General features: G+C 38.9%; 1 protein-coding gene across 1 annotated transcript in view; it reads left to right on the top strand.

The window, feature by feature from the left end:
- The window catches only part of HMMR (hyaluronan mediated motility receptor), a 29,553-nt gene that overhangs the window by 14,361 nt on the left and 2,703 nt on the right, over window positions 1-12,489 (top strand). Inside the window, exons 7-14 of the mRNA XM_070739478.1 lie at window positions 1,755-1,933; window positions 3,362-3,480; window positions 5,092-5,306; window positions 5,970-6,086; window positions 6,641-6,799; window positions 7,548-7,694; window positions 8,412-8,511; window positions 9,817-9,993. Of these exons, the coding sequence (XP_070595579.1) occupies window positions 1,755-1,933; window positions 3,362-3,480; window positions 5,092-5,306; window positions 5,970-6,086; window positions 6,641-6,799; window positions 7,548-7,694; window positions 8,412-8,511; window positions 9,817-9,993 (1,213 nt within the window). The remainder of the gene's footprint in view (window positions 1-1,754; window positions 1,934-3,361; window positions 3,481-5,091; window positions 5,307-5,969; window positions 6,087-6,640; window positions 6,800-7,547; window positions 7,695-8,411; window positions 8,512-9,816; window positions 9,994-12,489) is intronic.

Here is a 12,489-nt window from a genome sequence, read left to right as displayed (position 1 = left end):
TGAGCGCCGCAGCCGCTTCCTTGAAAGTGCTCAGGGATCCGGAGGGAAAGAAAATAGATGCCCGCCTTGCTTCTCCTCATCCCGTCCAGAGCAGAAAAGCCACCACGGCAGAGGACGGTGAGCCTTCTGCTTCTCTCTTGGTTCTGCCACAGCCTCCCGACTCCCGGGCAGCCCTAGAATCCTGGCCGCCAAAGCCTCCCCCCTGCCCCCCTGCTTCATTCTGACGCCCCCAGTCAGAGGACGGTGAGCCTTCCGCTTCCCCCTCGGCTCTCTCACAGCCTCCCGACCTCCGGGCAGCACTAGAATCCCAGCAGACAGTGCGAGCCCCTGACCGTGCATGCGCACATGCCTCTCACAGAAACCCGCAATGCACCAAAGCCGCGAGCGGTGAACCGCGAAGTGGTAGGGATCACTGTACCATATTTGGACTATAAGACACACCTAAATTTTCAGAAGGAAAACAAGGGAAAAAATAGTTTTTGGCTTCTGTGTGTCGCGTTTTTGCCCTTCTTGACCCGCAGAAACACTCTGCGGTGCTCTGCATGTCCCATTTTTCACAAAAATAGGCACATTTTTGACTCCCAAGCCCTCTGCAGAGTATTTTTGCCCTTCCCAGCCCCAAAAGCACTCTGGTATATTCTATAAAAAACAGGCTGTGCAGAGCATTGCAGAGTGCTTCTGGGGGTGGAGAAGGGTGAAAACAGGACACATGGAGGGCTTGGCAGCCCCAAAACGCCTGTATTTGGACTATAAGACAAACCTAAGCTTTTACCCACTTTTAGGGGAGTAAAGATGTGTCTGATACTCTGAAAAATACGGTAATTAAACTTAGAAACATAGAAACATAGAAGTCTGACGGCAGAAAAAGACCTCATGGTCCATCTAGTCTGCCCTTATACAATTTTCTGTATTTTATCTTAGGATGGATATATGTTTATCCCAGGCATATTTAAATTCAGTTACTGTGGATTTATCTACCACGTCTGCTGGAAGTTTGTTCCAAGGATCTACTACTCTTTCAGTAAAATAATATTTTCTCATGTTTCTTTTGGTCTTTCCCCCAACTAACTTCAGATTGTGTCCCCTTGTTCTTGTGTTCACTTTCCTATTAAAAACACTTCCCTCCTGGACCTTATTTAACCCTTTAATATATTTAAATGTTTCGATCATGTCCCCCCTTTTCCTTCTGTCCTCCAGACTATACAGATTGAGTTCATGAAGTCTTTCCTGATACGTTTTATGCTTAAGACCTTCCACCACTCTTGTAGCCCGTCTTTGGACCCGTTCAATTTTGTCAATATCTTTTTGTAGGTGAGGTCTCCAGAACTGAACACAGTATTCCAAATGTGGTCTCACCAGCATTCTATATAGTGGGATCATAATCTCCCTCTTCCTGCTTGTTATACCTCTAGCTATGCAGCCAAGCATCCTACTTGCTTTCCCTACCGCCTGACTGCACTGTTCACCCATTTTGAGACTGTCAGAAATCACTACCCCTAAATTCCACTTCAACTGGAAGCAAAAGGACCATGATATAGAAGAAAGATTCTGTGGTTTATCTTCAGTGGTTATGTATGGCTACTACTGCTTGACTACTTTTGGGAAGAGATTACTTTAAAAGAAGTTATAATAAATAAGACCCCCCCCCTCCAATTAATTTGTATATTATACAGAAGAAAATGAGGTGGAATATACATCAACCAAATCATAGTAAAATATAATGACAATTGTGGGTTTTTTTTTCTTTCCAACAGTAATGTTGAAGAACAAGTTGATAAATACAAGCAGAATATTGTCCAATTACAGGAAATAATAGAATCTAAAAACAGGGACATTGAAACATTGGAAGGTACTCTTCAATTGAAAGAAACTCTGCTGTCTACACAAACTGAAGAACTTAATGGAAAGTGCAAAATACTTGAGGAACAGAAAGGTAACTCCCAAAATATACTTTGCATGCATATTACTGTACAACAAAATAAACCATTTGTTAGGATTTAGAATCAAAACTAAGCATGGCTAAGAAATATTTTCTTTTTTCCCATTATGACAAATGAAAATCAAAATGGCCTATTAGATGAAAGAATTACTAGACTGAACGGGCTGATCTCCAGCCAAATAATATCTTGAGAACAATGCCTTTCTGCTTTAATTGGGTTGCATACCAATGCAGATTATAACAGGAATATACGTCAGAAGATTTTTCTTTTATGCTGACTTTAGAGTTGTTTCATCCCAACTCCCATAGTGCAGTGGATTGGTTTCTATGTTAACTTGAACCTTTGAAAGGGATTTAAGAAAAATGTGTCTATTTGTGCTTTTGGAATATATTAAGCAACTTAGGTGCTTTTCAACAACATTGCAAAATTGTAATACGAGCTTTTATCATATTCCTTACTGTTAAAATGGGTTCTATATTGATTTCTTAAGGTAATCAGATCACCAACAAGTTTTCTAACTCTAAAGATGGAGTCCATTGGCCTTTCCATTAATGTTATACATTAATTACTAAATATTTATCTTTATCATCAACTTTCTTTATTCTAGCTGCGTCTTTCTATAATAGGTTAGGGCAATGTTTCTCAATCTTTTCAGCTCTATGACACATGGACTTCAACTCCCAGAATTCCAACTGTGTTTGAATGATAGGAAGTGTTGTTGGCTGGGAAATTCTGGGAACTAAAGTCCATGCATCTTAAAGTTGCCAAGGTTGAGAAATACTGGGTTAGGGAAATCGGGGGAGGGGGAGTTGTTTTAACAAGGAAATGAGTCTAAATTGATATTCCAAAGGCAGATGGAACTATTGGAAACTTTATGCATATAATCTCTACTATAGTCAGGGCATTGCTAAATCAGGGCAGAGGTAACAAAACACTTAGGTGCTTTGGTCACACTTAAGTCATGTATTCTTTACACAACAAGGGAAAAAACTTTTTAAGAAGTTGTGCCCAGAAATATACTCTTTTTGTCATTAATAGCTGGATATAAAAATTAGAGAGGGCTCTAAAAATGTTGCTGTTTTAATGGATCTCAGCAGCTTGAATAGAAAATGTTCAATCATTTACTAGATTTTTAAGGGAAAACATATTTTAAAACCCACTCTGGAAATAACCTTTTCCTCTGTCAATTGCATTTCTAAGAAATAATTCAGGTTTGAAAGCTTCTAAGTAGTTCAGATGGTATTCAATGGGCTCTAATGTGTTATGAAACAGTTTATGGGGAGAAACCTAAGCTATCAGATTTTCCTGTAATAGTAAAAATAATCAAGGAATCTACAAAATATATGAAAATGTCAATAGAATTATATATGATATATTTAATTATTGGAGTTCTTATGTAAAAAAGCAAAGTTCTCATTTAGACAAATGCGTCCATGAATATGAAGAAAAGGAGCAAGTTATGAACGCTGAGATACAATGCTTAAAGGAAAAACTTTCTATAGAAGAACAGGAACACCAAAAGCAAAATAAGATTTTTAAGGTAAAAAAAAAGATTAAGCTAACTAAAGGTTTGTAGTGTTTGTTTATAAATGTGTAAAATTCAGTATGTACTAAGCATCCTCTGTGTTGCTGAGTCTGCGGAGAGGGGCGGCATACAAATCCAATAAATTATTATTATTATTATTATTCCATATAATTTTCTATCTGAAAGAAGGAGTCCATGTTTCCCAGGACTTCTGGCCTTCTCAGTGGAATTCGGTGTCATCAGATATGGTATCCTTCTGGCTCCTGTAAGGATTTGGAAGTGGAAGGCATTCTTTTACAAGGGTTCTTCCCCTATCTGAATGGATGATGCCATTCTTTAGTTGAGCCTCTCTACCTTGGTGACTCAGTGGCTAAGACACTGAGCTTGTCGATCAGAAAGCCCGGCAGTTTGAATATTTGGCATTGTGTAACAGAGTCAGCTCCTGTTATTTGCCCCAGTTTCTGCCAACCTAGCAGTTCAAACGTATGTAAAAATGCAAGTAGAAAAATAGGGACCACCTTGATGGAAAGGTTTCTGTGCACCCTTGGTGTTTAGTCATGCCACCACACGACTACAGAATCGTCATCAGACGGTACTGGCTCTTCAGCTTAGAAATGGAGATGAGCACCGCCCCTTAGAGTCGAGAAAGACTTAGCACATATCTGCGTGGGGAACCTTTGCCTTACCACATGGAGCTGGACTCTATATTCTTGCTGTTTAATATCTACATAGATTTTTGAGAGATTATCAGCCAGTTTGGGGTGTACAATCATGAATATGCTGATGACAATTATACATTTGGGAATGGTATAGATATCCTGGTCAAATTTCTAGAGGCTATGAGGGGCCAAACAGGTCAAAACAAGTTCTAATTCTTGGAAGATGGAAATATTACTTGTAGGTAACAATTGATATTTGATTCCAATCCCTAAATATGAGGACATATACCCCTTGAATTAGAAAGGAATAAATATGGGGTACTCCCTGAATTCATAAGTATGCTTCAGCAGATGGTACACTAGTTGTTGGTATTTCTGGAGTAATAAACCTTGCAACGATCATAATCTGTGATTCTGAAGATGGCCCTGAAGTTGTAATAAGTTAAAAACTATTTTAACTTATTACAACTGTTAACTATATGGAAATATGTTTAGTTGTGTTACCTTTATGGTTTTGCTACAGGTTTTTGGTATGATTCTGAGCCCACTTTTAAGTGATTTTAACATGTTCCGCTTTTCATGACTTAACATTAAAATTATTTGCAGTTCATTACAGAAAAAGCTGTTCTGGCTCCCTATCTCGTGTGGAAGAAAACCTGAAAATCTCTAATTGCAATATATATCTCGACCTTGAGACTTTGGGAAAAAAATTCCATCTGCTTGCATTTCACATGATGATGTACAGTGTTATTATTTTCTTCTATATAAAATTATAATTATATTAAGTAGGATAACAGAGAAATTCTGTTATAAATATTAAAAAATGGAAAGCCTAAGTAAATTGTCACATTTGAAGGTTATCAGTTCTTGATTCATTTCTTCTGTTAAATATTATATTTTTAGGTGGAGAGAAAACTTGTTGTTAATGGCCATATTTTATTTGTATTTTTGTTGACACACACTTTAGGAAACTTCAGCTGATATGCATCAAAAGTTATTTAAATTCCAAGAGGAGGTAGCTAAAGAGAGAGAGATACTAGAGACAGAACTGAAAGAGGCCATGGATGAGCTGGATAAATTGCACACTGAAGAAGCTAAAGTTGAGAAGCTTTTAAAGCATTTGGAACAGGTTAATGACTCCCAAAATGAGAAGTTATCACAGCTGGAAACAAATCTGCAAAGGTTTGTAGAAAAGCAGGCTCCTATTGAAATTATCTGTGTCAATTAGCTAATAGGATTATAGAATAGATTTCTTTCTTGAAGCCTGTATTCTGAGATCTCTTCTGAATGTTCAAATTCCCTTTGGAGAGAATTGGAGTATCTGTGCTAAAAAGGAACAACATAATTTTCCCACTGAAGAAGTATAGCCAGGAACTAATGGATAATGACCTTCTCATAAACAGTAGATAATGTAGTCCAGTAGTGCATGGCTTGAGATCCCAGGTTTGTCTCCAGAGATTCCCAAAGTTGTTATCAAAGTGTAAAATTTTATATGATAGGAAGATAAATTAAATAAATAAATAAATATGTGAATAAGTAATAATCATGTCAACTTTTTTGGTTTAAATTAAAGAGATTATTGAAAATTAAGAATGAATCAAATATTTTATATTGTCTTTTCTATATTTAATCCTCCTATATTGCTCAAATGTTTCAAGGTACTTCTGGAGTTTCAGAATATAAATTTTCAGAGGTTTCCCATTCCCATCTATTTAACTATGAACTAATTAAAGCATACTTAAAAAGAATAATCCTACTCCCTTATGCTCTGTTTGCAGCTTCCAGTTAATCAGTAGATTTTTGGAGTGCTAAATATTAACTGTTCTGTATCATTACTTTGTGTAGGAAAAATGCAGAATTGGAAGAAATGGCTGCATCACACAAGAATACCATTGAAAAGCTTCATGAGGAATATAACCAGCTCCAGTTTAAATTTGAAGAGACCACCACTAAATTTGAAAAGTATGTCAGTACCATGTGGCATAGAAAAATTGGAATGACCTTATTTGTTTGGTACTGGGAACTCTTGTCTTTCTATAGTCTGGAAGTCATCTATTTCAGACTGATTATATAAAAACAGGAATGTAGTGTTTCCGTGTTTTAAGTAGCAAAGACTAACTGAAGTGAACATATTTTACTTTATTTTATTTATTTATTAGTTTATTAGTTTAATTTATATGTTGCCCAATTCCCCAAGGACTCTGGGCAGCTCACAACAAAAGAACAACATATGTAAAAAGGAACAATTTAAAACCCATAATAAAACCATGCATATCTTTTGTGGCCAGATCTAGATGATATATCATTTGGTCAACAGCCCCGAGGCCTGCCTGCCAGTAGGCCCTCTAAAAACGAATAAACTCTATTGTTTCTCTTTTAGCACAACCTGTCCTACATGAACTTTGGGATAACACTTTGTATCTGGATGGTGGGTAAAAGCTTGGTAGAAAGATGATAGAGGTTAAGAGTACTATGTACAAGTCAAAAGAAATGTAAACTTTAAAAATCTTTCTTAGTTACAAAGTCTGCATGACTGAAGAGATTACATGCCTGAAACAAGACAAAGCTGTTTTGCAAGAAAGATTAACAGAGATGACTAGGACTGTCCAGAATGTGACTCATGCAATGCAAGAAGAACAGCATGCTAAAGACCAGGCGAAAGAGGATTATATGAGGTATGGACAGTTGGGGAAATTTTGCCAAGATAATTTGACTACAAAGACAAGTGTTTGTGGCATTTATAGAATCACTGATTCTATTGTCAAACTGCTATGACTGATTAGGACTTTCCTGCCCAAATTTTATTCTGTTGTGTTCTGGTTTCTGACTGCTTAGAATTATGCAGTTTCCATCAAAATGCTAGTTTATAGGAAATTATAATTTCTATCCAGTTTATTTTGGATTAGTTTAAGATTACTTAGAGAAGTTTTCCTGTCTTGATTCAACCAGAAAGTTTACATGTTGAGTGGGAATTTTATATCTCCTTTTACCTCCAGCTCTGCAGTGTGTGAATCATATATTGCTGAATTAATATCTACAATGATTTCAACAGCGAAAACATTTAGATCAGCAGAAGAGTAGCAGTTTTTAAACATTTGCTTTTATAGAAAGACAAATAAACAAAAATCCTAGGATTTATATCCAACATCCAGGGTGCATTATTAAAAGACACAACAAACATTTAATTAAATGAATTAAACAATTATTGTAGTCTTTTTCGGGAAATATGTTTTCCAGTACTTGAGCTATATTAATTTTAGCAGTGTAATTTATACAGTGGGGTTTTTATTTAGAAATTGACCTACCTTTTGCCCATTTATAGCATAAAATAGAAAACATTCTCTTTTTTTAGGCTAAAGCTTTGTTTCTTTCCAACCATGCTTAAAATTATTGAGAATTTCTCATTTTTCTTCTTCCTTTAAGGATGCTTCTTGATAATGAAACAAAAATAGCACTTAAAGATGCAGAAATAGACAAAATCAAGGAATCAAACACTATGCAAATTGCTAACCTACAAGCCAAATTAGAGCAGCAAACTGAAGAACTGAACAAAAAACTTGAAATAGAAAGGTGAGTTTCAGTTGTCTTGCATGGGAATGTCAGATGAAAATACTTTTGAGTCTGGGAGAAAAAGAATGTGAGTCCTGTTCACATTTTAAAAGAAATCGCATTCTAGGCATTAGAGCAGTAGTGAGCAACCTGGGACTCTGACAGGAATACCTGATGTTTCCCCCCAGGTAAAGGATAAAGTTGGCTTTTGGATCCCATTTAATTAATCTTATTTCCCCCAATTCCAGATTAAAATATGACCCAGTAGATAAAAACTAAATTTGATTTAGTTTACATATAAATTACATTTAGTAGAATATAGTTAATATTATCACAGTGTCTGCATCTTTAAAAAATCCCTTACTACCCCATTTTTGGAAAGGTTCTAGCATTCAAATGCTCCCAAGATCAAGAAATTGTGTACTTTAACAAAAATTAGCCGAATTTCCAAAGCCACACATCTTATTGTAAATTGGTTTGAGAAGCTTTGGCATATAAGAAGAAATATTAATTAAATGAAAATTATCATTTGCTGTCATCCTACTCTAGAGAGTAGGGAATAGAGGAAATATAGAGGATGTGAAACAAGGGGTATCAGAAGAAAAAAAAACCTCCAAAATTGAAAACATTGCCTTATTCCATCCATTGGCATGCTGCACTCCAAAAGAATGTGGTCCCAGAGAGAACAGCTGCCTGCATAGAGGTATCTGGAAAACATATCAAATTTTTTATTTCTAGGAAAATCATTACAGAAAAAATTGGAGCAGATTACAAAAAGAATATAAAAACTTGGCGTGAGCTCTATGAAGACCTATATAATAAAGTAAAACCTTTTCAGGTTAGTCCTTAATAAGCACTGATGGGTTTGGGAAGTTTTTGATAATTTATTACTTTGGAACTCCAAAATCAACCTGGATTTTTTTACTATGTCTTGGATGTTCCCATGGTTTTAATACTACAAATGCCCTGTAGTGATGGGTGGCACTTGCAGTGAATTGGTTATTGTTCATTGCACAGTCAACCAGATATTTAATCTCGATTTGGCATTTTTATCCTATCCTATCAATTTTTTCTCAAGAATCTGGAATAGGCAAATGTTGATGTTTGATAATGTTAAAGATGATGTAAGCTGTTCCAAGTAAAGCTGTCTTTTGCAATTAACCTATGGTAATTTTCTGGTGCCACCACTTTGACCAAAAATAGTCAATTGGTATTCCAGTTGTTGTTTTTATTATTATTATTATTATTATTATTATTATTATTTATTAGATTTGTATGCTGCCCCTTTCCGTAGACTCGGGGCGGCTCACAACACAAAAACAGTTTATAACAAATCTAATAATTTACAATTTAAAATATTTTTAAAAAACCCATTATTAAACAGACATACACACAAGCATACCATACATAAATTGTATAGGCCCGGGGGAGATATCTCAGTTCCCCCATGCCTGACGACAAAGGTGGGTTTTAAGGAGTTTGCGAAAGGCGAGGAGGGTAGGGGCAGTTCTAATCTCTGGGGGGAGCTGGTTCCAGAGAGTCGGGGCCGCCACAGAGAAGGCTCTTCCCCTGGGGCCCGCCAACCGACATTGTTTAGTTGACGGGACCCGGAGAAGGCCCACTCTGTGGGACCTAATCGGTCGCTGGGATTCGTGCGACAGAAGGCGGTTTCGGAGATATTCTGGTCCGATGCCATGAAGGGCTTTAAAGGTCATTTTGGGATTGTACTCAAAGAGCTTATTTACCACTGGTACCACCTTTGCTTTCTTTGGCACAGATATTCTCTTTCTATTTGAAGGTGTTTGTATTTTGTTATCTTCTCCATTATTACCGTATTTAAACATAGGTATAATCTAATGGTAGAATAATTTTTCATCACAAGGATGTACAGTAAAGTAATTCTTCCTATATCATTGGTTATTGTACCATATGGGGATTGGGAGACTCTTCTGAATGGTGAGAGGGGTAGCACAACTGAGAAAGAGTTCGCCTCATCCTATTTTTATGGATTCTGTTGAGTCACTAAGGGACATCAGTTAAGATTTGCTGATCATCATGATTTAACATACGGAGAGGAGCGGCATAAAAATTTAATAAATAATAAATAAATAAATAAATAAATAAATTTTACTTTGCATTTCAGCAACAGTTAGATGCATATGAAGCAGAAAGAAATGCCCTTATAAATGAGCATGGTGCAACCCAAGAAGAACTGAACAAAATTAGTGATGCTTATGCTAAGTTGCTGGGCCATCAGAATCAAAAGCAGAAGATCAAACATGTAATGAAACTGAAAGAAGAGAACACCCAACTGAAACAGGTCTGCTATTCTATGAAGGACACAGATTTATGTTTATCTGTAATAGGGAGAGACAGAAATATCGAAGGATATGTAAGAAACCAAGATGCCTTTATATGTGTCTGTTAAGAGTGGAAGAAAACTCAAAATATGATGTCAAATTGATATATTTGTGAGTAAAGAACATCTGTTTAGCAATAGCACTTAGTAACAGCGTTTAGATTTACTCCATAGTTTTACAATGTCAGCATAATGCCATCAACAATCTGGGTCCTCATTTTATCAACTGAGTCAACTTTGAGCCCCATTTGGATCGAACTCCAGACTGGGTAAAGTCAGCTTGCAATACTACATTCTAACTATTGTGCTGCCAGATTCCTAATATATAATTTAATAACTATATGGTAAGCAGCCATGACACAATCAAACATGTTAGAGCTAGAGTTTCTCTCCGTTCCCATCAATTATCAGGGAGTAAAGCCAACATTCATGTAACTTTATTGGTAATAAGACCCACTGTTGGTAGAAGTGAGTATAAAAATGAGGATCAAACAGCAACTAGTAATATTTACTTGATGAAAAAAACATGCTTCAAATTAATTGTCAGACACTAGCCATGTGAAGGGCAGAAACAAAAAGGGAAAGGCAATTCATCAGAAAATTGAACAGTTCACAATACAGTGGTACGTCTACTTACAAACACCTCTACGTACAAACTTTTCAAGATATGAACTGTGTGTTCAAGATTGTTTTGCCTCTACTCACAAACCATTTTCTATTTACGAACCCTCGCTTATCTCAGCTGCTGCAGCCAAAGCGGCGCATCTGACAAGCTCTCCGCAGCCGCCCCATTTCGCTGCCACATTCGTCTCTCGCCCTCTGCTTCCTCGGCTCGCTGCAGTCACCCCATCCCCCTGCCAAAATCCCTCCTCGCCTATTGCTTCCTTCGCTGCCCAATCTCGCTTCCAAAATCACCTCCCCAGCCGCTGCAGGTCCTCATTCCATTTGGCTTCATTTGGTCCTCTATCCCCCATTTCTCCTTGCTGCCTTTCTCCGTTTGGCTTCATTTGGTCATCTATCCCCCATTTCTCCTTTCTGCCTTTCTTCACTTCATTTGGCTTTTTTTGGTCCTCTATTCCAGTGTTTCCCAACCTTTTTTGAGCCGCGGCACATTATTCATATTTTCAAAATCCTGGGGAACACTAAAAGGGGGAGGGCGGGGGGGGGCGGGCTAAAGAAAAGTTTGGACAAAAAACCCCTCTCTCTTCCTCCCTTTCGCTCTATTTCTCCCTCTTTCTCTTCCTTCCTTCCCTTCTTTCTCTCCATCCCTCTTCCTTTCTTTCTTCCTCTCTTTTTTGCTCTCTTTCTCTCTCCCTCCTTCCCTTCCTCTATGTCTTGCTCTCTGTCTCTCTTGCTATCTCTTTCTTGCTTTTTTCTCTCTCTTTCACTGTCTTGCTATATGTCTCTTTCTTTCTCTTTGCCTCTCTTGCTATCTCTCTTTCTTTCTCTCTTTCTCTCTCTGTCTCTCTTGCTATGTCTCTCTTTCTTTCTCTTTCTCTCTCTCTCTGTGCCTCTCTTGCTGTCTCTCTTTTTCTCTTGCTATGTCTCTCTTTCTTTTTCTCTCTCTCTGCCTCTCTTGCTATGTCTCTCTTTCTCTCTCTCTTTCTCTGCCTCTCTTTCTTGCTATGTCTCTCTTTCTCTCTCTCTGCCTCTCTTATATGTCTCTCTTTCTTTCTCTCTGTCTCTCAGCTGACTGCAAGCGGGAGCCCTGACGGCGGCAGCTGGACGTGCTGCTGGACACCGTATATGCCAGGCCCGCAGCGCCAACATGTACGACATCCAGCAGCACGTCCAACCACCACCGTCAGGGCTCCCGCTTGCAGTCAGCTGAGAGAGAGAGAGCGCTCCCTCTCACCGCCGCCATCTCCCCGCGACTGCCTGCGGCCGCTGCGGCCGCCCCCCCCCCCGGCTCCCATTGCCAGTGCCCTCCCGCCGGGCCACAAAGGACACTTGCCGTCGACGCCAGAGAAGCTCCAGCTGGGCGGGGCGCTGCCGGTACTTCCGTCCTGGGGCTCCCGCTCGCAGCTGTCAACCGGCTCCTGCTCGATGCCGTGGTTTTCGGCGCTCTCCTGCTGGGCCCCAAAGAAGGAAGGCGGGGAAAAGGCGCGAAGAATGGAGCTCTCCTTCTTCCTGCCTTCCTTCTTTGGGGCCCAGCAGGAGAGCGCCGAAAACCGCGGCATCGAGCAGGAGCCGGGGGACAGCTGCGAGCGGGAGCCCCAGGACGGAAGTACCGGCAGCGCCCCGCCCAGCTGGAGCTTGGCGGCACACCTGGCCATGTCTCGCGGCACACTAGTGTGCTGCGGCACACCGGTTGGGAAACGCTGCTCTATTCCCCCATTTCTCCTGACTGCCTTTCTTCACTCCGTATGGCTTTGTTTGGTCCGCCCGTTACTTTTTTTTTTAAGCCTTAATGTTTTGGATTTTCCTATTGGGTTTGCACGCATTATTTGCTTTTAC

This window comes from Erythrolamprus reginae, chromosome 2 (assembly GCF_031021105.1).
Source record: "Erythrolamprus reginae isolate rEryReg1 chromosome 2, rEryReg1.hap1, whole genome shotgun sequence".
Lineage (NCBI taxonomy): Eukaryota > Metazoa > Chordata > Lepidosauria > Squamata > Dipsadidae > Erythrolamprus > Erythrolamprus reginae.
The sequence above is the reverse complement of the archived record's forward strand: the minus strand, read 5'-3'. Positions and strand labels throughout refer to the sequence as shown.